We start from the raw sequence: 25,188 nt of genomic DNA, 5'->3' as shown, positions 1-25,188 counted from the left end.
GGGTTCTTCTCAGTCGACTAAAGACGGACAATGACGGCCTATAAGTGCATTATATACGACCCAAACCTGAGCGGTTAGGGTTTTCGCTAAACAGCGTAGACTCGCCGAGTCCATATCGGACTCGTCAAGTCCAGTCGCGAACCCGCGACCAAGTCTGCGATCCTACTCGGCGAGTCTAGGCTCCAACTCGCCGAGTCCCCTCTTAACTCACCCCAAAAACATAATTTAACAATACCTGAGATTCCGGGCTGTTACAACTCTCCCCCACTTGGATTAGACTTCGTCCTCGAAGTCTCACTCTGAAAATAGTTCCGGATGCTGCTCCCGCATCTCACGTTCCGGCTCCCAAGTCATTTCCGACCCCTTACGGTGTTGCCACTGAACCAACACCAGAGGTACTTCCTTGTTCCTCAGAACCTTGATCTTCCGATCCCTGATGGCCACTAGTCTCTCGGCATAATTCAGGCTCGCATCCACCTGAATATCCTCCAATGGAACCACTGCCGACTCATCGGCTATGCACTTCCTCAATTGCGACACATGAAAAGTGTCGTCGATCTGTCCCAAATCCGCTGGCAACTCCAACCGATAGGCTACCCGGCCTACCCTTGCGATCACACGAAATGGCCCAATATACCGGGGCCCCAACTTGCCCCTCTTCCTGAATCGAATCACTCCTTTCCAAGGAGAGACCTTCAGGAGAACGAAGTCGCCGACCTAAAATTCAAGCTCGGATCGGCGCCTGTCTGCATAACTCTTCTGTCGGCTCTGGGCAGTCAATAACCTCTGCCTAACTTGCTGAATCTGCTCTGTCGTCTGAAGCACGATCTCCGTGCTGCCCATCACTCTCTGTCCCACCTCTCCCCAGCAAATGGGGGTCCGACATCTCCTACCATACAACAGCTCAAAAGGTGGAATACCAATGCTCGAATGATGGTTGTTGTTGTAGGAAAACTCTGCCAATGGTGAATACGCATCCCAACTACCCCCGAAGTCTAACACACACGCCCGGAGCATGTCCTCCAGCGTCTGAATCGTCCGCTCGCTCTGACCGTCTGTCTGGGGATGGTATGCGGTACTAAAATGCAATTTAGTACCCAGCTCCTCATGGAATTTCTTCCAGAACCTGGAAGTGAAGCGCACATCACGGTCTGAAACAATCGAGATCGGCACTCCATGCCGAGATACCACTTCTCTCACATATATCTCCGTCAACTTCTCTGCTGAAGAACTCTCGCTGATGGCAAGGAAATGTGCACTCTTCGTCAACCTATCCACAATCACCCAAATTGCGTCAACTCCCCTAGCAGTCCTCGGCAATTTGGTGATGAAATCCATAGTGATCTGTTCCCACTTCCACTCAGGGATCTCCAATGGCTGTAGCTTGCCATGCGGTCTCTGGTGCTCGGCCTTAACCCTACGGCAGGTCAAGCACCTCTCAACGAACCATGCCACGTCCCTCTTCATACAGGGCCACCAATACTCTTTCCTCAAATCCAAATACATCTTCGTAGCACCGGGATGGATCGAGAATTTCGATCTATGAGCCTCTTCCATCAAAGTAATACGCGTACCGCCCACGAACGGTACCCAAATCCGACCCTGAAACGTCATAAGCCCTCGTCCATCCTTAACGAACTCTAAAATTAGCCCCACAACCCGCTCCTTCTTCTGCATCTCTGGTAGCACAGCCTCGGCCTGTGCCCCACGAATAGCATCCAACACTGGAGTCATCACAGTCAGTCTCAAGCATACGTCTCGCAATGGAGTGCTCTCCGCCCTGCGGCTCAATGCATCGGCTACCACATTAGCCTTGCCTGGGTGGTACAGGATCTCACAATCATAATCCTTGACCACATCCAACCACCTCCTCTGACGCATATTTAGGTTGGGCTGATCCATCAAATACTTCAAACTCTTATGGTCCGTGTATATCGTACATCGAACCCCATACAAGTAGTGACGCCAAATCTTGAGAGCGAACACTACTGCCCCCAACTCTAAATCATGTGTGGGATATCTCGCCTCATGAGGCTTCAGCTGCCTCGACGCATAAGCTATCACATGACCCCTCTGCATCAACACTGCACCCAGTCCCGAAATCGATGCGTCGCAATATACCACAAAATCTTCCATCCCTTTTGGGAGAGCTAATACCGGGGCTTCGCACAACCTCTGGCGAAGTGTCTCAAAGGAGGTCTGCTGCTCGGGCCCCCATGAGAATGCAACACCCTTCCGGGTCAATCTGGTGAGTGGCACTGCGATCTTGGAGAAATCCTTGATGAATCTCCGATAATACCCTGCCAACCCAAGGAAGCTCCTGATCTCAGAGGGTGACTTCGGCACCTCCCAACTCATCACTGCCTCAACCTTGGCCGGATCGACCAATATCCCTTTCTGATTAACCACATGTCCTAGAAATTGGACCTCCCGCAACCAGAAGTCACATTTGGAGAACTTTGCATAAAGTTTCTCCGACCTCAATACCTCAAGGACCTCCCTCAAATGCTCCTCATGCTGCTCTCTAGATCTAGAATACACCAGAATGTCGTCGATAAATACAATCACTGATCGATCCAACATCGGTCTGCATACCCTGTTCATGAGATCCATGAACACAGTCGGGGTATTGGTGAGCCCGAAAGGCATCACCACAAACTCATAATGCCCATAACGCGTCCTAAACGCTGTCTTCTGGACATCCTCATCCCGCACTCTCACCTGATGGTACCCTGACCTCAGATCGATCTTGGAAAACCAAGATGCTCCCTGCAACTGATCGAATAAATCATCGATCCTCGGTAACGGGTAACGGTTCTTAACCGTCAACTTGTTCAACTCCCGGTAATCAATGCACATCCGGTGTGAACCATCCTTCTTCTTGACGAACAGAATAGGTGCTCCCCACGGCGAGCTACTCGGCCGAATGAATCCCTTCCCCAGCAACTCCTGGAGCTGCGAGGACAACTCTTGCATCTCTGGAGGTGCAAGACGATAAGGCACCTTAGCAATAGGCGTGGCTCCCGGAACCAGATCGATACCAAACTCTACTTGCCTCACAGGAGGTACTCCCGGCAGCTCCTCGGGAAAAACATCTGGAAACTCACGCACCACAGGGACCTCCTCAACTGACTTCGGTCTCTCGGAATCCCCCCGCGTATCCATCACATACGCCACAAAACCCATACAACCCTGCTGTAGACACTGCCTCGCCCTAGCGGCCGAACAGAAAGCTGATCCCGAACGGGTACCCTCGTCGTACACCGAAAGAACTCCCCCACTATGGTCTCGTATGGTCACCAACTGACACTCACAGTCGATGACAGCGCCGAATCGGCTCAACCAGTCCATGCCTACGATGACACAGACATCACCCATCGCAATAGGAATCAGGTCAATCGGGAATTCGACCCCGAAAATCTCTAGCATGCATCCCCGAAGAACCTCCGTGGCACAAATCACTTTCTCGTCAGCTATAGAAACTCTCAAAGGTCGACCCAACGACTCACGACTAGCGCTGATATGCTGACTAAAGGCTAAGGACACAAAGGACCTACTCGCACCTGATTCAAATAACACTAAGGCAGGCACAGAGTTCACAAGGAAAGTACCTACGCATATAATAACATAAGCACAACATCTCGACATTAAAATAAATACATGAATTACAACATACCTGCCACGACATCGGGCGCAGCACGGACCTCCTCCGCAGTCAGCTGAAAGGCTCTCCCACGAGCCCTCGGGGCCTCGACCTTCACCGGTCGAGCCTCAGTAATCCTGGCAATAGGTGCAGATCCCTGACGAAGCTGCGGACACTCGGCCTTCCGATGGCCGGTCTGGTTGCAATGAAAGCAAACCATAAACCCCTTGGAGCACTCCCTAGCAATGTGCCCCTCCTTGCCGCACTTGTAGCAAGCACCGGCTCGACACGCCCCATCGTGACCCTTGCCGCACTTTCCGCAAGTACGGCTCTTCGGACCTCCCGTCCTCGAATCGGCGGACTTGATCCGCTTGGCTGCCGGCTGAGACTGAGCCGGCCGCCGGTCTGCCTGCTAAGACTCGGCCTCCTCCCTGGCCTGAGTCTCCAACTTGATCTCACGCTTCCTGGCATTCGCCTGAAGCTCCGTAAAAGTATGATAGGTGGAGTTCGACACAAACTCCCGGATATCCCTCCTCAAGACACCCAAGTACCGGCTCATCCGAGCCTGCTCTGTGGACACCAGCTCGGGGCAAAACATCGCCCTCACATGAAACTTCCGCGTGATCGCCGCCACCGAATCTGTACCTTGCTTGAGGGTTAAGAACTCCTGAACCAACCGTTCCCGCTCCACCGGGGGAACGTACTCATCCCTGAACATGGCAGTAAACCCCTCCCATGTCACCGCTGTAGTCTCTGCCAAAGTGAAGTTCGCCGTCACGAACTTCCACCAGTCCTTCGCTCCCAGACGGAGCTGGTTCAAAGCGAACCGTACCCTCAGGTGCTCCGGGCATGAACAAGTGTAGAAGCACCCCTCTATGTCCGCGATCCACCTCATCGCCGCAATTGGATCCTGCGTCCCATCGAACTCCGGTGGCTTCGTGTTGCTGAACTCTCGGAACAGCAACGAGTCACCCCCCTGTGGCCTAGCAGCGGCCACAGCTGCGGTAGCTGCAGCGGTCGCAGCCTCAGTCAACGCGGCGTACCGCTCATCGAATGTCTCCATCAGGGTGGTCTTAATAGACCCAAACATCTCCGGGATCTCAGCCCGGATCGCCGCCGCCACCTCCTCGTGAATCATCTGACGAATATCCTCGTCACTCACCCCGCTCGTACTCGCTCCGTGGCGTGGTCTAACCATGATGTCTCTGAAATACAACATAAAACTATTAGAGACTCCATCAAGTGTAATCGCACTCGATAACGCAACCCTACTCAGTCTCCGATATCCAGGGATTCTTACTTGGGTCTCCCACTGACCCGGTGTCTTCTGTAGTACGGGCCCAATACTACCGACCACACCGCATCAGCATTCATCCCAAGTCTTCCTCCCCAAACCCCGGATAGTGAGTACTCTACTTCTGATATGCACTATCTACCCGCATACTAGCAAACCATCTCATATCGGCAAACTTCCCTAGACTAAGGCATCACAAATCAGGCCACTCTAGTCCTATCATGAATACCTAGTCTTCTAGCATGCATAACAATTTATATCATATAACATTGTAAGGTATTTTGGGGATCTTTACCGTTCGGGCGCTGACTGATCGTACACACTGCTTCTTTCGTGCTTACCACAAAACCATTTACAAAAGTTTATGCCTTTATTTAAAAAGTTCTCCTCAAATCCTCGGTTTGAGTTCAGTTACTCCCGAAGGTGCACCCGAATCCCTCAAACCAAGGCTCTGATACCAATTGTAACAACTCAAATTTTCAAACAAATTTTTCATTTTTAAAAATAAGGTATTTCCATTCAAAACAAGGCATAATTAATTTTAAGTATTATGTCAGATACAAATAGTCTAAATCCCAAGATCATAAAAACAATCTTCAGTGTGTATCGATCACGCCGGCGCCTTCCCACGGTCCTCGCTAGTACCTGAAACACATACATAACCACTGTAAGCATAAATGCTTAGTGAGTCCCCCAATATACACTTACGCACATACGCCTTTCCAGGCCCTGACCTTCCGGTCCTCAATACAACGCCTTCCGGCCCATAACATGATCGCCTTCCGGCCCATAACATATTGCCTTCCGGCCCACATAACATACATAGCACACATATAACAAATAACTTACCACATATAGCATACATATCACATATCATATCTGACCTTCCGGTCACAAAGTCAAACCCTTCCGGGTACAGTGCAGTGAGAAGACTCACCTCGAAAATGCTGAAAGCTAGCAACTCCAGAAATCACTCGTGCACAATCCGACGAGCTACAACCTTCCTATAACATCACATATCTCTCATTAACACTTATATCTTCTAAGTATGACTATCCCTAAGAAGTCAGACTTAGGTCAACTCTGGTCAATGGTCAATGGTCAACGGTCAACGGTCAACTCGACCGGACTCGGCGAGTGCCATGGCGACTCGGCGAGTCTAGACGTTCTCCAACTCTCTGAGAGTCCCTACCTACTCGTCGAGTATCCTCCTTGACCCGACGAGTTACTCCTGGAAGAATCGCGGGGCCACCCCGACTCCACTCGCCGAGTCTGAAGAACAGCTCGACGAGTTTTAGTAAATCTCCAAGCTACTCGCCGAGTCTGTTCATCGGACTCGGCGAGTCCACGCCATGAAGTCGATCAAACTGCTTCCTGAGATAAGTCTCGTCCCGAAATACACAAGCATGGGACCTTCTGGACCTCTAAAGGTCCTAATACAAGATTATAGTCGTTGGGTAACAAGGCACTAATTCATCTAATCACCAAATGGGTTCCATAAACCCTAAATCCATGCACACATCAACATAACAGAAAGGAATCTGAAATATTACCTGGAATATGCCCTCTCTGTGTCTCCAAACCGCAGAACTCGAATCCCTTGCTGTTCCTTTAGCCAAAACCCTTCTCCTCCTTGCACAACAATTTCTTCAAGCCCTAATATCCTCCAATCTTGCTCTAGATGCCCACAGCCGTTTAGGGTTCTTCTCAGTCGACTAAAGACGGACAATGACGGCCTATAAGTGCATTATATACGACCCAAACCTGAGCGGTTAGGGTTTTCGCTAAACAGCGTAGACTCGCCGAGTCCATATCGGACTCGTCGAGTCCAGTCGCGAACCCGCGACCAAGTCTGCGATCCTACTCGGCGAGTCTAGGCTCCAACTCGCCGAGTCCCCTCTTAACTCACCCCAAAAACATAATTTAACAATACCTGAGATTCCGGGCTGTTACACCATTCTACTTAATTCCATTAATCCTTTGTGTTCTTTGATGCTTGTTAATCAGACCATGAAAGAACGCACTGTTTTCGTCACCATCTAGAGCCCATTTAGTTCGGGATTTTTGTTTTAAGTCTTCAATTTGGATAGAAAAAAGTAAAGCTTTCAAAAAGCCGAAAATTTCTAGCTTTTTAGTTTTTAGCCATTTTTCTCCTAAAAAGAGTTTTTCTTATTCAAACACTTTTTAAAATCCGTTTTTCCTAAAAGCCATAAGTTAATAAGCATTTTTCTTAAAAAATCAATTTTATGAAGAAAAAAAAAAGTTGTAACCAAACACACCCTAAAAGTTCAAAACAAATCAAGTCTTTTTCAGGCTATTTCTTCTTCATCCTTCTTCCTTAACATAATCCAGATTGTTGTGTTTTATTTGGAACGCTTCCACCTCCTCTTCACCTTCATCAATAGAGAAGTTAATAGTTTCATCTGTTGTAGTTAGATGTCTGTAATAAAGACAAAGAATAGAAAAAGGGTGATCATCGAGTATAGTTGGGTACTTGGTTGTAAAGTGTAAGAAAGATAAAGAACAGATTTGAAAATACATAAGAGGCTGGGATGGGGCAGTGAAGTTGTGAAGGACGAACGATGTGTGCCTGGTGAAGGAGAGGCCGAGAGGGGTGAACAATGAACGAAACAGAAAGTCGTGTTGCTGATTGTTGAAATCGTAAAACGTGAAGGTCCGAACTCTGAAGGACAGAAACAGAAGGCAGATAGGAATAGGATACGATGGGCACAACCGATGGAAATTGGAATACAAAATTAGATTAGGTTTGAACCATCTTGTGAATTCTAAACCCTAATGGACTTGTGAAGCGGATTTTAGCAGCCCAAATATTAACAAGCCCAAAATTGTTTTTATTATAATTTTAAGTTTTTAACCATATATAATATATTTATAAAATATAAAAATATTATATATATGGGTCATCATCGAGTCATATTTGTGTTGAAAATCTTGACGCTAACCTTACCCATTTATTTTTCGTGTAGTGTCATGTCAACCCATGTACATAAACGAATTGAAATCTTTGACCCTAACCTCCTAACTTCTTGTCGGGTTCGTGGGTTATCGTGTCGATTTTGTCAGGTCAACCCGCAAACCCAAACAGGTGACCCAACCCAACCCATGAAATAAAAGGGTTTACGAGTTGGCAGGTCAAAAATCTCAACCCAAACCCATTTATTTTTGGGTTTGGTCCGTGTCGAGTTACGGTTTGGTCAAGAGTTGTCTTCCCTATAATTTAGTTATACAAATGTTGCATCGGAAGATTACTACAACGGTGATATTGAGTGAATTAGTTATAATTTGGGATTTGGATTTTGAAATGAAAAATGGGAAATCTTAGCGAGCCATTTCCGATTTTGTCGGCAGCTTCATTTTTAGGCTTGAACCTATTTTTTTGGATTTGCAGCAACTAGAATCCATTTGAAATAGAATTTAAATGTTGGAATGAAATTATAGAATTGGAATGGAATTTGGAGAAAATTTGTCATTTTTTAAGTGATTGAATGTATAGATTGTAACCGGAGAAAATGCTACCGATGGTCAACGGTCAAGAGAGAAAGAGAGAGGGGCTCGTTGGCCAATTTTCTATTTTGGACCCACCAAAAGAAACTATTACACAATCATCTTTTGTTATTGCAAGATAAAAATAAATATAAAATGACGTGAAGTCAAAATATGTACTCATCTAAAATAGGTGTAAAGACTAAAGAACTTCGAAATTAGTATCATAAAAAATTAACACCCATTGTAGCAAACTATGTACCAAATTACAACAATAAATAACTTCAAAAACAAGTGTGTTACACAGATAAACTATACAAAATGTGGTGCTTCCAACAAATAACCACCATGTTTAGGTGCCTCAAAAAGCTTTTTCTACTCTGTACAAATGACAAGTTTACCCATGTGTTCCCACCCATCCATTAGGGATACCATGTTTATGAAACCATTCAGGCATGTGAAACTTTTCATAGAGTAGAGGCCTTACATCACCCTGTTCGGACAGTTGTTTCAGAAGTGGAAGAATGACATCAAGAAGCTGATTATCATGTGGTTGTCCAGCAGAAAAAGGTATGCATGGGATTCCATTCACTGGTTGCAATAAGAAACTGAATGGATTGTTGTCTACAATCACAATTCTGCAGAAGTTTCTTGATATACAAGAAAGGTCCTTCACATGTTCCCTGTATTCCCTGTAATATTTAAAACATTTAACCTCTTTCTGCAACTATATTATTATCTAGAAAAAGAAAATACATTGCTATTTCTTGAATTTAGCCTAAAGATAACGACTTACGTGGAACTTGTTGAAGGGCGATAAAGTCTACGACTAAATCTGTTTTCAGCATCGATTCTGTCAACAAGTGGTTTAGCATAACCTGCAGTCATGTAATAAATTAATAACTGAAGCTGAAAAAATCAACAAAATGAAAAGCAGTGAGCAAACCTTCAAGGCCAGCAGTGAATAGAATAAGATCAGCAAATAAACTGAGTTGGGTAAGAAATTCGTGCAATCCAGGACGTTCGAATACTGTTACATAGTTGATTTTGGGTTTGCCTTCACTTTCCTTCAAATCAGAAGTTTGAATGTTATGTTTGGTTATTTATCTTTATGATAGAAGATGAGTAGATGATGAAGATAGATATTGTTACCTTGTCTGAAGATAGGCATTCTAGCTCAAACCAATCCAATCCAGCATCTATGGCTTGATTACGAACAATGGCAGGTAAACTGGAAGTCTCATAAGCACATACCAGAGTTTCATCCAAATCAAGAACAACCTACAGCGAGAGTTACATCAATGTTTATAATCAAGCTCAAATCTAATTAGGTTTCTGCACGAATCTGCTTGAAATCTGATATGTAATGTAGAAGAGTTGATTCCATGACTCTAAACAGTAAGAAGAGGTAAAAACTTTGGTCCCCTGGAGTAAAGTATCACTTATTGCAGTAGTATTATCATATGATCTAGTAATTTGAAGTTTTGAACACGAATTCAAATTCTAGAAAAGCGCATTCGTCATCGAAATTAATACAAACGCCTAGCAGTTGTAAGTTGTTCATTCAATAGAAGCAACAACATAAATGAGGGGAACAGTTATGGTAATAACTAACAACGATTTTGTTAACCTAGTTTTTACTCACACAAAAAAGCAAATCAAGGAAACGAAAAAACACATTGAAATGAAAATTAAGCGTACCGTGAGCTTTTGCGAAAGATCATAGGCGGCATCGGCAGTTGGAATATTGACAGCAGAGGCGGCGTACGGTGACGGAGATTCGGGAGATTCAGACAATTCAACGACGGGCAAAGGCTCAAAAGACGGCGACGAAGACGAAGAAGAAGAATAATTAATCAAGGTAGGAGTGGCTTTAATGATCTGAACGAAGATCTGAAAGAAGAAAGCCAACCAGTTCAACAGTGCCCGCCATACGTGTAAGGTCTTCTTTGGCGCGTATACTTCGGTATCTGATTGACCAAGCTCCACCATCGCCGGCCGCCAGCAGAAAAGACACTCACAAACACAGAAAGTAAGCCTTAGTATTATAGATTGAATCAGACGATTCCGCTTTTTTGTGTCCTCTCGTCAATATCGAAGACGATGGGGGAGAATCGGAGATGGGGTGGCGCCTCTTGAAGAGATAGAGAGTGTGAGCCACGCGTTTGTCGAAACGAGTGGGGAATTTCAATCGTCGCCGTGAAGATGGATTGGGGAAGAGACTGATTTTTGCCAGTTGTTCAATTATGTAGGGGCAAGCCACCTATGTTTCTAATTTTCTCAAAAGGTCCATAGAGTTTAACATTTTCAACTAAGGCCACAAATATCGTGATATTGTTGCATTGATTTCCTTTCCGGTTATTTCTATGATCAATATATTAAGAAATATGAAAACTTTGTTTTTATGTGTTTATTTACAAGAAAAACCCTAAATTTGATCAGACTCTTTTATATTAACTTATCATTCTCTTTTTTTTTACGGAAAGATTGCAAAATTATTTCCAAAAAAAAAAAAAAAAAAAACTTTAATCCTCTTTTTAATAATGTAAATGTGGCTATTCACTAAAACAAACAATTGAAAATAATAAACCTTTAGAATCTTAAAACATAAAACTACTATATATATATATATATATATATATATATATATATATATATATATATATATATATATATATATATATATATATACACGATTTGAGCAAATTCACTAAATATGCTCAAAGATATAAAATATATCTAGAATTAGTGCTAACAAAAATATTGCAAGTATACATTACACATATATGTCATAAGGTGGTTTGTTTGCAACTTTAATATTGTCCCCGCGATAGGATCATACGAGTCTTCTGGTTAAGATACAAAAGTCTATAAACTAGGTTAAAATCTCAATTTGTAAACATTTAGAATATTGTTAGTATTCTACGATTATCTCTATGTTATAAACCCTAAAACATGTTCAATGTGAGACGTCCAAAATGTATATTTTACCTATTTTTAATATGTGGTCTAGAAGATACATGTAGACCATCTTCTTATTAAATATTCATGTAATTTTAAATAAAATTACAAAATAACAATATATTTAAAAATATATGCAGAATTTTAGTTTATTTTTTCATTTGTTATAAAAGACAACGTTTTTTCACGACAACAAAACAAATCTACAATTTGGAAATAAAATTTTTAATGTCTTGGTTTGGAATATATTTAGGTGTTTGTTAAACGCTAATTATTTAGGTTTTCTCGTAATTTAACCAAAAAATTAGAAAATTATGTTATTATTACCGAATGAAAAAAAAAAAAGAAGTGATGATGAAATAGAATTTTGGATTTTCTAATATGAGCCTAAGGCACATATAAAAAGCATTAATTAGAGTATTAATTATAAAAATATTATTGTAATTAATTGTGATAAGTATTAATGATAAATAATATTTTTTATAATTAATTTATTTTGCAATTAATTATGGTAATATTACCGATAATTAAGGTATATCACATTTAATTATGATAATATTTCTTATATTTAATATTTTAATTAATATTTTTTATATATGTTCTTAGGACACATATTAAAAAACTCATATAATTTTACAATACTACATTATATTTAGGGGTCGGCTAAAAAGACACTTCATTTTTCCATATAGACACTTTATTTGAATTTTAGGATATTTTTATTGGTTAAATTTGCATTGTTTTCCGAAAAAATAATTTATAAATAGGTTATTATTTGTTGACTTTTGAATAATCCAAAAAATTATAAATATTTAGGGATCGGCTATTTTTATCATTTGAAGACTTATTTTAAAATAATCCAATAATATTAGAAAACGCCAATAGTGTCTTGCCTATGAGTTACAATGGTTGTGAAATGAAGAAGTTGTCAAACTTTTGTGGTCAAAATAGAAAATATGAAACTCCAAAAAGGAGCGAGGATGGGTTAATAACTCGATCTACGCGCCCAATCAAGCACGGGTGTTACGAACGGAGTCGACAAAAATGAGGAAAAGGAGGGGAAGGAGTAATTGTGCATTGACTAAATAAATGCATATCGAAGATTCACAATGAAGGCAAAGTTTCGAAAATGGTCCTTTTGGTTTTTGAAAAGTAACAAGAATACAAGATGAGACTAATTTTCAGATATACTTCATAACTGTCTTTTTGGTTTCAGAAAATGGTATAGATGGCCCGTTTTCAACATTACGTCTTTGTGGTTGTCACATTTAAAAAAAAAACCGACCAATATGCCCCATATGACCATTTTAAAAAGATATTTTTCTAAACATCAACACCAACACCGCCACCATCTATCACCCCACCACCAACAACCATCGGTTACTATGAATTTTCTAGAAAATCTACCTTAAATGATAATATATTATAGATTGAGCTTCAATTCCGTGACCACCATCATCTTTCATCATTAATGGTGATTATGTTAGGGCTAGTATTTCACCCCACCACCAATTACCATCGACCGTCACCTACAACCACCACTAAAAACAAATCTAAAATTTTATATATAATGGTTTGCAAACCCTTAGAATCAAATCCAAACACAAAAACATAGAAACTTCATTCCTAATAATCTTTTTCAATGAAATAACCAAAATGAAGAACACGAAATCTACATCCTTAATCAGCTCTCACGTACACCCTTATACTATATGTAAAATTAAATGTTTAATTATTACTATATGTATAAGAATAAGTCAGTCGAACCGCTAGTACGCCTCATTCACGAAGTCGGTCTATAATGGGAGTTTAAGGAAGCGGCCTATAAAATAACCGTCATTGGGTATCCACTCTTACCCACCGCCCCCTTAACTGGTGAAGGGTCGTTATCTGAACGGGTTTGATATGACAACTTAATCCTAATTAATAAGTATAATGAACTATAAAGTAACTAAATCTTTTTTTATAAAAATTCTCAATCTTAGTTACTTTAGGAAAAATGTGAATTTGTATGTTAACCCATGAAATTGCACATTACACTTTATGAGTCGTTAGTAGAGCGCATGTGGTTAACCGACACACTAATAGGGACGAATAAACTAAAGGCCAAGAGACCCAGTGCGTCCCGGATGGACTGCATGCCTGTGAGGCGTACCAGTCAGGTTGAAGGCCCGGAGAAAGTTCCAGATAGGTTGAAGACCCGGTGAGCGTACCAGTCATGTTGAAGGTTCTGTGAGCGTACCAAATAGACTGTAGTTCGGTTATAACATCCCGATTCCCAGGTATGAGAATTTTATTTAAAAAGACAGTTTTTCCTTGGAAGTCGTCGAGTTGATGGAATCAACTCGACGTGTTGAAAATCTATGGGTCGCGTTTCTTTTTGGACCAACTCGACAATAATCACTCCACTGCTGGATCATATTAGGGAGGCACAGGTTGAGGGCCTGAAGGAGGAGCGCCAGAAGTGCGAGAGGATAGTGGGCCGAGTAGCTTCATTTGATTACGATAGTCGAGGATTATTGACCCAGTATGGGGGTCTGGGTACCATACTGGGGCGGTGTACAATATGTGTTGATGGATGAGGCCCAAAAGTCTCGGTTCTCCATCCATCCAGGGGCGACGAAGATGTACAGAGATCTTCAACCCGATTACTGGTGGCCCTGCATGAAGCGGGACGTAGCATGGTATGTAGAGAGATTCCTGACCTGCAGGAAGGTCAAGACAGAGCACCAGAGGCCCCATGGAAAGATGCAGCCGTTAGATATTCCCGTGTGGAAATGGGAGGATATCACTATGGACTTCATTATTAAGCTTCCCAGGACCGCATGTGGGGTTGATTCGATATGGGTCATCGTGGATCGGTTGACCAAGAGCGCTCATTTTATACCGATCCAGGAGAGTATCTCGGCCGAGAAGTTGGCTAAGATATACGTGCGAGAGGTAGTGGCACGTCATGGAGTGCCTGTCTCGGTGGTGTCAGACCGAGATGTCCGGTTTATTTCCAGGTTTTGGAAGCGTTTTCACGACGAGATGGGTACTCGTCTCCATTTCAGCACCGCTTTCCACCCTTAGATAAACGGGCAGAGCAAGAGGATGATTCAGACTCTCGAGGACATGCTTCGGGCGTGTGTTCTAGATTTCGGTGGCAGCTGGGATAAGTATCTTCTGTTAGCAGAATTTTCATATAACAACAACTATCACTCCAGTATAGACCGGCCTCCCTTCGAGATACTCTACGGAAGGAAGTGTAGGACCTCAATCTATGGGGGTGAGGTCGGTCAAAGAGTCATGGGGAGTATAGAGGTAGTACTCAAGACTACAGAGTGGATTCAACAAGTCCGGAGTAGGCTCCAGACTGCTCAGAGTCGGCAGAAGAGTTACGCCGACAAGAGGTGTTCGGACTTGGAGTTTCAGGTGGGCGATATGGTCTTCCTGAAGGTGTCACCATGGAAAGGTGTTATCAAGTTTCCGAACCGGGGCAAGCTGGGCCGTTCATTGGTCCATTTAGGGTTTTGGCCCGAGTGGGTCAGGTTGCTTATCGATTAGATCTTCTAGCAAAACTTAGCCAGATCCACAACATGTTCCATGTTTCTCAGTTGCGGAAGTGCTTAATGGATGATTCAGCCGTTGTACCCTTTGAGGATATTCAGACTGATGATAGACTGAATTACATCGAGAGACCCATGGCGATTTTAGATCACAAGTCAAAGGAGCTGAGGAACAAGAGGGCAAAGTTAGTGAAGGTACAGTGGCAGCACCGCAAGGGTTCAGAGTGGACGTTGGAGCCCGAGGAGGAAATGAGGGAGCACTACCCAGAGTTGTTTTCAGAGACAACAGACTTCGAGGACGAAGTCTAAGATAAGTGGGGGAGTATTGTAACATTCGGTATCAGGTACGTATTTAAATTCAAGCCAAACTTCATATTTTACCTTTGGACTCGGCGAGTTAGAGGCCCAACTCGTCGAGTAGGATCGACTCCACGTCGGGGTACTAAGTGACCTACTCGACGAGTCGGAAGACCGACTCAGCGAGTAGGAGCTGTCTGAGTGAAACCCTCAATTGGAGGGTTTGCACCCCTATTTAAACATCTTATGAGGCTTCCACCCCAGCATCCATCACTTTCAAGCTCTGTCCTCGAAACCCTAATACGTTATGAGCATTCTTGAGCAATTTTTGCCTTTCCTTATGATTTGAAGTTAGAAGAAGAAAGGGAAAGCTTAGTGAATCAAGAAGCAAGTCAGTAGATCCGGAGTTGTGGTTGCACTTCCAGCTATTTGAGGTAAAGAGCTCCTACCTTGACCCCTGAATTGTTAGATCTACTTTGAGGCTTGAATCTTGTCATCTTTGGGGGTATTTCCAAGCCATTTCGGATTGTAGAGTGTAATATAGGGTAAATACTTCAGATCTGGAACCTTGGAGGGTTCTCATGGCATAAAGGTGCCAACTTTATGGCCATGAGAACCCCATGCATGTAATAAACCATATTTTTGGTCTTTTGAGCTTAAAAGTCCCATGCATGGACGTAAAGTTCATGACTTTACGTGTTATATTGACCTTAGGAGCCCAGATCTACCCTTTGGATGAGATTAGCACAACATAAATCGAGTTTTGGGCATGGACATTAGTTGACTCGACGAGTCGTTCATATGAATCAACGAGTCGGGGGCTTGGTTCCCCAGCTTTTTCTGATTCGAAGGGATCTAGTTGAGTAGGGAAGGCATCTGGATGAGTCCAGGAGGAGGACTCAACAAAATAAGCGTAGTTTTGGACCTGGAAACCATGGGACTAGGCGAGTGAATGAACACACTCGGCGAGTCCAAGGCAATCTCCCAACCCATGAAGACGGACTCGACGAGTTGTTCATACAACTCGGTAAGTCACAGACTAGCCACACTCATATGATGAAGATGTACTCGGCGAGTCATATGAAGATAGTCCTGAAGATATGTTTGAAGGAGAACTCATCAAGTTCTTGCTAGACTCAACGAGTATAGTCGGGGTTGGGAACAGATGAAAGAATAAAGACTCGACGAGTTGGTGAACCAACTCTGCGAGTCGGGTCAACTGGGTGATGACTTTGACCAGGATGTTGACTTTAGCCAGGAATAAAATGGTCATTTTACCCTTAGAGTAGTTATCAGTTTTTGACTAAGTACCTTTATGGAAATTTATAGCCGGAGAGTCGCCAGAACAGCAGACAGAGATTCCTCACCCAGAGTTGCAGTAGTCAGTCACACAAGGTGAGTTTTCCTCTAGTAGGCATGGGTCTAAGGCACCAATACCGACTCGTTTATCTATTAGTACCATGTCGAGGTTAGCCCGATGCAGTTTATATGTTTCCGGATATCGGTCCGATGTCGGGTGGTCCCCAGAAGTAGTTATGTATGCTTGATGTCTTTGTGATTCATGCTTGATTATGTTATGTGTTATGTGTTCTGGACTTCGGTCTGATGCCACACAGGGCCCGATGTAGTGGGTGGGGCCCAAGTTATTCTGGATATCGGTCCAATGTCGGACGGGGACCAATTTATGCCGAACTTCGGTCCGATGTCGGGCGGGGCCCGATGCAGTGGGTGGGGCCCAGTTTGTGTTATATGTGTTATTGTATGGTATGTGGTAGTTTGGGGGAGCTCACTAAGCTTCGTGTTTACAGTTTTTAGTTTTGGTTTCATGTACTTCCGCTAGCAAAGGGAAGGGCTCGGGATGATCGCATGGCACACACCACAATTTCAGCCTGGGAGTTTACTCTGATGTTTTGTTATGAGATTTTGATTTTGATTTGAGACAGATACTATGATGTTTTATGATACATGATTTATTTTTTTACTTATGACTTTGGATGGTTCATGATTTTAATAATGATTTTAAAATGAAATTTTCAGGTCATATTTTTGGGATGTTTTAAGTTGGTATTAGAGTGTTGGTTTGAGGGATTCGGGCACACTTTCGGGGGTTTCTGAACTCAAACTAAGGAAATGGTATAAGTTTTCAAAAGAAAATCCATGTTTATAAAAGGTTTTTTGAAAATAGAAAGGAACTTTGAAAAGAGAAAAGGGGTGTGGTGTATGCAATCAGCCGAGCTCAAGTAAGTACTCCCAAATTACCCATACAAGTTTATGCCATGTTATGATTATCAGATTTATTAGAACAACATGCTAGAGTAGGACTAAGGATCTAGGATTGATGCTTTATGTGCCTGTTATATGTGTTTCAGCTTTATGAGAACTGCATGCTAGTACAAAATTGTCACTATGATAGCCAAAGTAGTATATGCTTGATTATGTGTACTTGATGCTCGAATGCTGCTTGCTTTGTGCTTTTAGGAGTCTTAGTTATCTTTTACTAACTAGTAAATGAATATGTTACGTTACATATTGCAAGGATTAATTAATTTTAGAAGGTTAGGTCTAACTCTATCGTGCAGCTCTTGTCTGAGCCCAACCGTTGTAGGGTAGGGTCTCATTCAAAGAATTATTTAGTCCTAGTGACATGTAATAGTATTCACGAGCTAGTTAGGAGGAGGTATTAGAGACTTCTTATGTAGCTGATAGCAGAGAGTGGGTTAGTGATTACCCTAGGGCAAGCCTAGGAAGAGTTTAGTACGAGGTCAACATTAGTAGTAGAAGGAAATTGGTGGAGTCAAAGCAGTCCTTGAGGAAAGTACGGATAGATGTGGAAGGTAGTATGGGCACGTACTACTGAAAGCAAAGGATCCGCACACAAATCAAGGAAGGTTGAGATCAGAGCAAGGGACTTGTAGCGTATTTGATTCCTCAAGTTATGTTAAGTATTCTGACGTTTGTTATAATGTGTTTTTAGAATGTTAGTTTTACGTCCTAGACCAACAGTTGGAAGTTCAGGTGCCGGAGAGGGATCAGGTTCAGGCTCTGGAGCCGAACACCTAGATGAGCAGACTAGGGAGTTTCTCTCCTCAGAGATCACTCGCACTATACTCGAGCAAACTCCTGTGATCTTCGGTTCAATCAAAGAGGGTATTTTGGAGCTCATGGATGAGATTGAGCGTGTTCCAAGTTGAGGTGGCGACCATGATGGGTCGCGCACGCTCACCTTCAGGGAGTTTAGAGCCTGTGGAGCTCCCGATTACCATGGGGATCGAGACCCCATTGCTAGTACCAGATGGTTGGCAGATGTTGCCAATGCATTCCGCACCAGCAGATGTCCCGAGGGGGATAAGGTCAGATTGGCATCTTGTCTTCTAAAGGACAGGGCATGAGATTGGTGGGAGGAGGTTGGGAGAGCTATTGGTGATGATACGGTATTGGATGCGATGACCTAAAGTGATTTCATGACCAGGTTTAGGGTTGAGTTCGCACCGGTTATTGAGGTGCAACAGCTTGCTAGGGAGTTCTAGGACCTCCAGCAGACGACAGTGACTGTGGCGGAGATCACCGCCAAGTTTAGGGAAAGGACCCTTCTCATTCCGCAGTACGCGGCGGACGAGGAGATGAAAAAGGCCCGATATCATGAGATGTTGTAGAGCGATATCCACTAGTTTGTGAGCCGTTCCATTTGCAAGACACTGGAAGACATGATTGCGAGGGCACGTGAGAGGGAGATTGATCTAGAGATGGAGAGGAAGAGGAAGCCAGAGGTGGCGTCTGGCGCAACAGGTTCAGGAAAAAAGCCCAAGGTAACTGATCATAGGTCTAAGGGACAGAAGAGCCACGGTCGATGTGGCAAGTGTGGCAGGTTGCATGATGGGGTGTGCAAGGCGGGGAGCTCCGGCTGCTTCAAATGCGGCCAGACTGAGCATATGAGTAGGGAGTGTACAGCTACCACTACTACCACCACCGCAACATCTAATCTGATTTGCTTCCATTGCAATCATAGGGGACACAAGAAGTCCTAGTGTCCGAGTTTAGCATTAGTAGGACAGGTGGTAGCACCCGCTCCTACCACATTGAGGATTACAGACGGCCGTTAGGGACGGGCTGAGGCGCTAGTAGTGAAGAAAAAAGCCTTCTAGTTAACAGCAGAGGAGGCACGAGCTACTCCTGATGTGGTTACTGGTATGTACGTTATCCATACTCTCTTTATTAATTTTGATTATTGCTCATGTTTATGTGCTTGTTTATAGGGTCGTTCCTAGTGAACGACATTTCAACTATGGTGTTGTTTGATTCGAGGGCTACCTGATCATTTGTGTCGCTTGCACTCGGTGAGTCAGATGAAGATAGTCCCGATGATATGTTTGAAGGAGAACTCGTCGAGTTCTTGCTAGACTCGACGAGTAGAGTTGGGGCTGGGAACAGATGAAAGAATAGGGACTCGACGAGTTGGTAAACCAACTCGGCGAGTCAGGTCAACTGGGTGAGGACTTTGACCAGGATGTTGACTTTAGCCAGGGGTAAAATGGTCATTTTACCCTAAGAGTAGTTATCTTTTTTTGAATAAGTACCTTTATGGAAATTTATAGCCGGAGAATCGCCGGAGCAGCAAATAGAGATTCCTCGCCCAGAGTTGCAGTAGTCAGTCGCACGAGGTGAATTTTCCTCCAGTAGGCACGGGTCTAAGGCACCAATCCTGGCCCGTTTATGTAGTATTAGCATGTCGGGGTTAGCCCGATGCAGTTTATATGTTTCTAGACATCGGTCCGATGCCGGGGTGGTCCCGAGAAGTAGTTATGTATGCTTGATGTCTTTGTGATTCATGCATGATTATGTTATGTGTTATGTGTTTCGGACTTCGATCCGATGGCGGGCAGGACCCAATGCAGTGGGCGGGGCCTAATTTATGGCAGACTTCGGTCCGATGCCGGCTAGGGCCTGATGCAGTGGGTGGGGCCTAGTTTGTGTTATATGTGTTATTGTATGGTATGTGGTAGTTTGTGGGAGCTCACTAAGCATCGTGCTTACAGTTTTGAGTTTTGGTTTTAGGTACTTCCGCTAGCAAAGGGAAGGGCTCGGGATGATCGCATGACACACACCACAGTCTCAATCTGGGAGTTTACTCTGATGTTTTGTTATGATATTTTGATTTGAGACAGTTACTATGATGTTTTATGATACATGATTTATGTTTTTACTTATGACTTTGGATGGTTCAGTTTGGGCTTGTCAATAATGTTGATGTAATAGTCTAGGTTAACCTTTGTAACCCGTTTTGGAAATAATAGAAGTGTATTATTTGAGTATTATGTGTTTTGTGCTTAATTGTGTGTCTTAATTTAATTAAGAATAAGAATAAGCGTCAAAAATGAAATGTTAGATAAAGCCGATATCTATGGATAATGTTGTAGTAGTTGAAACGAGGTTTCCGAATATATAGAGAATGCCGAAATCCGAGTTATAACGAAGAAGTTATGACCTGTCGAAGTTTCGCGATATTTAGCCCTAGTGATCTAAACGAATGTTGTAGAGTTCGTTAAACCGAGAGCGTGCATAAAAAGAACGCCCAAATCTGACTTCGTATGAGGAAGTTAAGATTTTCTGAAGTTTCGACTTAACAGTATGCAGCCCGAATACTCGATTCGAGATCGAGTGATTGTTGGTTGAAACAATCTAAACGAGAATCGAAGATCTCGTTGATAGTAGCGCCTTGGTGAAAAGACAGACGAAAACGGACGTCGGATGAAGAAGTTGTGAATTTATAACGGAGTTTTCTTGTCCCGACCTACTAAAAATAAATAATAAAAAATAAAATCAAAATTAGCCGACGGAGTCTAAACGAAAGTTGTAGAGCGTAGTCTCACCTACGCGTGGATATAAAGAACGTCGAAAACGGAGTTCGTATGAAAAAGATATGAATTTTCGAAGTTTATTAAATAATTAAAATTAAAATTTAATTATTAAATTCCGATATTATTCGAAGGAAGGGGGAGGGGGAGTCATCGATCCGATCCGAACTACGCCCAGCGTACCCCGATGCATGCACCGCCTCGGACTCGGGTGCTCCGATGACGCATGCAATGACAAACCGAGGCGTACGCCCCGCGTAAAGTTGTACGTCCAGCGTACTGCGAGGCCTCAGCCTCCTATAAAAGGGTTGCGAGGGCAGCCGACTCCATTTGCCAAATTCTCTTCTCTTTCTCCTGTCTTGCATCGTTTTACGTGCCAGAAGTATCCCGAAGCCCCAGTATCAATCCCGAGCCCCGAAGCAAGTTCTGAAGCCCCGAAGATCCCGAGAAGTGTAATTCCGGAGCCAAAGCTCTGCTCACGAGAAACCCGGTTTTTGTGAAGATCTTCCAGATCTACTAAAGAATACTACTTCTGCAAGTCATAGTGTTGTCCGATCATCTTCCGATCAAGTGAGTGTGTAGTTACTTTCTTCTAACACATAACTATGAAGTATTTTATACGAAATACGTGTTATGTGTATAATTTTGTTGTTATGTGTGTGAATGTATATTAACTTTCTTCTATCTCATAGATATGATTTATTCTCTATGAAATACGTGTTATGTGGGTGTGCCTCATCTGTTATGTGGAATATGTATTGAATGAGAATGCTATACAGGTTTTAAACTATGTATAAAAATATATATTTTTATCTACTAATATGTTGGGTAGAACATGGATAGATAGTTGGTGTGTGATAAATAGATGAGAGGCCTCGATGTTGTTGTTGTTGATCTAGTTATTCAGCGGAGTATGGATAACGACCACAGACTCTTTCTAGATAGTCTTGTGGAACACTAGTAGGTTCATAACATGTAGGTGTTGTGAACGATGTGTTCACCGGTGTACTCTATCCCCCTCATGGTTGGCTCTAGGATATCTATTGTTGAGGAAACCCCTTAGCAGTAATGTCCGTCCCGATGAAAATCCTAGATTAGGTCCCTTGAGATAGATGTTGTTTTAGGGACGTAAAGTGAGGATAACGGGAATGGGTAATCGGGTTATTGTTGGTTGGTGAAACTAAATATAATTTATTTATTGTGGGTTGAAAACCCTATATGCTCACCAGGCTCCCAAGCCTGACCCACTCGGTTTTATTTGTATTACAGGAAGTGGCACAAGGGCATAAGATGGATGAATCATCGAGTTGTTTTGTTTACAAGTCTGTATATGTATATATTTGTTGAATGACTTGTAATGTTATCGTTTATGCTTTATGGTCTGTATCGGAACATGACATCTCGAGTTTTGATTATATAATGAAAATGCATCTCTTGATGAAATGATTTGATAAATATTATTTTACCATATTTTGTTTTGGGAACAAATTCTGCAACTCTTTTAAATCAAAAGGATTTACTTTGAAATTATTTTAAAAAGCATAAATGAAATCGGTCTTTTCTGGTCATGATTTTGGGGATGTCACAGTTGGTATCAGAGCATTAGTTTAAGCGAACTAGGAATTTGTAGGATTTCTAGACTTAAACTTAGAATGATAAGTGGAGATTGTGAGATGTGTGTCTGATATATTATAGACACGAGCACTAGTATATTTTAGGAAGCTGCCTAAAATGCTTTTATGTGTTAAATGTTATATGTAGCCATATATGATATTATTTGTTCGGATCTATGGTCTATTGCCGACCGGATCTGGAAACCTTATGTGTTTAGGATTCTAAGCGTATGTCTACGGTATTAGAGTTAACATGTAAACGTTTCGGAGTGTTAAGGATGATTTGAATATCTATCATGGATGAGGATCTAATTTCACCTTATTCGGTGTGTAGATCAAAAATGGTAAGAACCAGAAGTGGCGTTGGAAACGCGGATGAAAACAGAAATCAACCACCAGTGATTGAGCAAAACCTGTTGTAGCAGCAGCACCAGAACCAATGACGATGGCTGGGGTGCAAGCCATGATTCGGGCTATGTTAGCCGAACAAAGGGATGAAATGCGACAGATGTTGCATGATAATAGGGACGAACCTATCATACCTATTGAGGAACCCAAATTGATTCCCGAGCAATCGGAGGAAGGGAACAATAGTCGCATGGTGAGTCAAGTTGGGACTCAAGGAGAAGAAGGAACGATCCGGAAAGGAGAAACAACAAGGATGGGCAAATGTACAAGAATTTCTTGGGCGCCAAGCCGCCAAGTCTTTCTGGAAGTCCGAAGCCTGTTGAGATTATGGATTGGATCTCCGAAATGGAGATGGTATTTGAAAGTTGTGGCTGTAGCAACAAACAGAAGACCGTCTTTGCAGTTAGACAACTGAAGACTGGAGTCTTGAGTTTGTGGAAGTTGCTGGCAGATATTATGCCACGAGGAGAAGCCCTGAAAATGTCATGGGAAGAGTTCTTGGAACAGTTAAGGGTGCAGTATTGCTCAGAGATAGATCTGATTGATCTGAACAATGAGTTCCAAAACTTAAAGAAGGGGAGGATGAGCATAGAAGACTATGCTACTGCATTCACTGAGAAGATGAAGTTATTTCCGTACCTAGTGTCAACGGAACTCTCCAAGATTGAGAGGTTTGCCAATGGATTGCCTGCCGACTTTGGCCCGACAGTCAAGATGGCAACCACTCTGAAAACAGCTGTTCGAGCAGCTAAGAATGTGGAGGCCCAGCAGAAGGAAAAGGGTCTGGAAAGGATAGAAGTTGGTGAAAAGAGGAAGTTCGATGGACCTTCAGGGTCCAACAAGAAAAACAAGTTCTCGAAGTCTAGTTCGAGAGGAGGAGGAGGCGAAGCGAAATGGTGCGAAAAATGTAAGAAGAAGCATCATGGAAAATGTGAGGTAGTGGGCACATGTTTTAAATATGGAAAGCCAGGGCACTATGCCAATGAATGCACCCTCACTAAGAAAGTTTGTTATGGTTGTGGTGACGAGGGACACATGTCGAGGGACTGCCCGAAGAAGAAGGAGGCAGCTAGACCCAACATTTCGCCAAAGCCGAAGGCGAGACCATTCCAGATGACACTGGAAGCTGCTAAAGATGAAGCTGATGTCGCTTCAGGTACCTTTCTCGTAAACACATTGCCTACCCAAATTTTATTTGATTCTGGAGCCAACTACTCCTTTATTTCGCATGAATTTGGTAGGAAACTAGCTTTGCCTATTGATAGACTAGATAATGCCTTATTAGTCGAAGTTGCTAGTGGAAAGTTTGTACCTGTTAGTCATCGTATGAAAAACATCTTAATTGACTTGAATGGGAATAAGTTCCACGAGGAATTATTGCCTATTGAACTAAACGGTTTCGACATCGTGCTTGGAATGGATTGGCTTAGCGCCAATGACGCCGAGATATTGTGCAAGAAAAAGATAGTCAAAGTAAACCCACCAGGGAAAGAGTCGTTTATGGTGTATGGAGATAAACGCAGAGTAAATTCTGGATGATGAAAGCCAGAAAGTGTTTGGCCAAAGGATGTACGTCGTATCTAGCATTCGTGATCAATACTAAAAAGGAGAAAAAGGTGATGCAGAGCATTCCTGTCGTATGTGATTATCCGGAAGTATTTCCCGAAGATCTTCCCGGATTACCGCCTGATAGACAAGTGGAGTTTAGAATAGACTTGTTACCAGAGACGACGCCAATAGCAAAAGCACCTTATCGATTAGCACCGATGGAGATGAAGGAGCTGATGATGCAACTTCAGGAGTTATTGGACAAAGGTTTCATTAGACCTAGTTCATCGCCCTGGGGAGCTCTGGTGTTATTCGTAAAGAAGAAAGACGGGAGCATGAGGATGTGCATTGATTACAGAGAGCTGAATAAAGCAACAATAAAGAATAGATATCCATTTCCGAGGATTGATGACCTGTTCGATCAACTTCAAGGTTCGAGCTATTTCTCAAAGATCGATCTTAGGACACGATATCATCAACTAAAAGTAAGAGAGCAGGATATAGAGAAGACTACATTCAT

At 42.9% G+C, this 25,188-nt stretch overlaps 1 protein-coding gene across 1 annotated transcript; it reads right to left on the bottom strand.

The window, feature by feature from the left end:
• Positions 1–8,631: 8,631 nt before the first annotated feature.
• On the bottom strand, positions 8,632–10,665 carry LOC111919708 (uncharacterized). Its single transcript, XM_023915291.3, has 5 exons — positions 10,143–10,665; positions 9,594–9,722; positions 9,388–9,508; positions 9,238–9,319; positions 8,632–9,133 (listed from the first exon to the last, which is right to left on the bottom strand). Exons 1-5 carry the CDS (start codon positions 10,431–10,433, stop codon positions 8,839–8,841), a joined length of 918 nt encoding a protein of 305 aa, XP_023771059.1. The 5' UTR covers positions 10,434–10,665; the 3' UTR covers positions 8,632–8,838.
• Positions 10,666–25,188: the final 14,523 nt, after the last annotated feature.

This window comes from Lactuca sativa, chromosome 8 (genome assembly GCF_002870075.4).
Source record: "Lactuca sativa cultivar Salinas chromosome 8, Lsat_Salinas_v11, whole genome shotgun sequence".
NCBI lineage: Eukaryota > Viridiplantae > Streptophyta > Magnoliopsida > Asterales > Asteraceae > Lactuca > Lactuca sativa.
This window is presented reverse-complemented; position numbering and strand designations above follow the sequence as displayed.

What these genes read in the sequence shown, in the direction of transcription:
- LOC111919708 (XM_023915291.3), bottom strand. Translation starts at nt 10,433, where the DNA reads ATGGTGGAGCTTGGTCAATCAGATACCGAAGTATACGCGCCAAAGAAG. An exon ending in ATCTTTCGCAAAAGCTCACG is followed by an intron (nt 9,723 to 10,142) that starts GTACGCTTAATT and finishes CTCTCGCTGTAG; the next exon opens with GTTGTTCTTGATTTGGATGA. An exon ending in CGCCCTTCAACAAGTTCCAC is followed by an intron (nt 9,134 to 9,237) that starts GTAAGTCGTTAT and finishes TAAATATTACAG; the next exon opens with GGAATACAGGGAACATGTGA.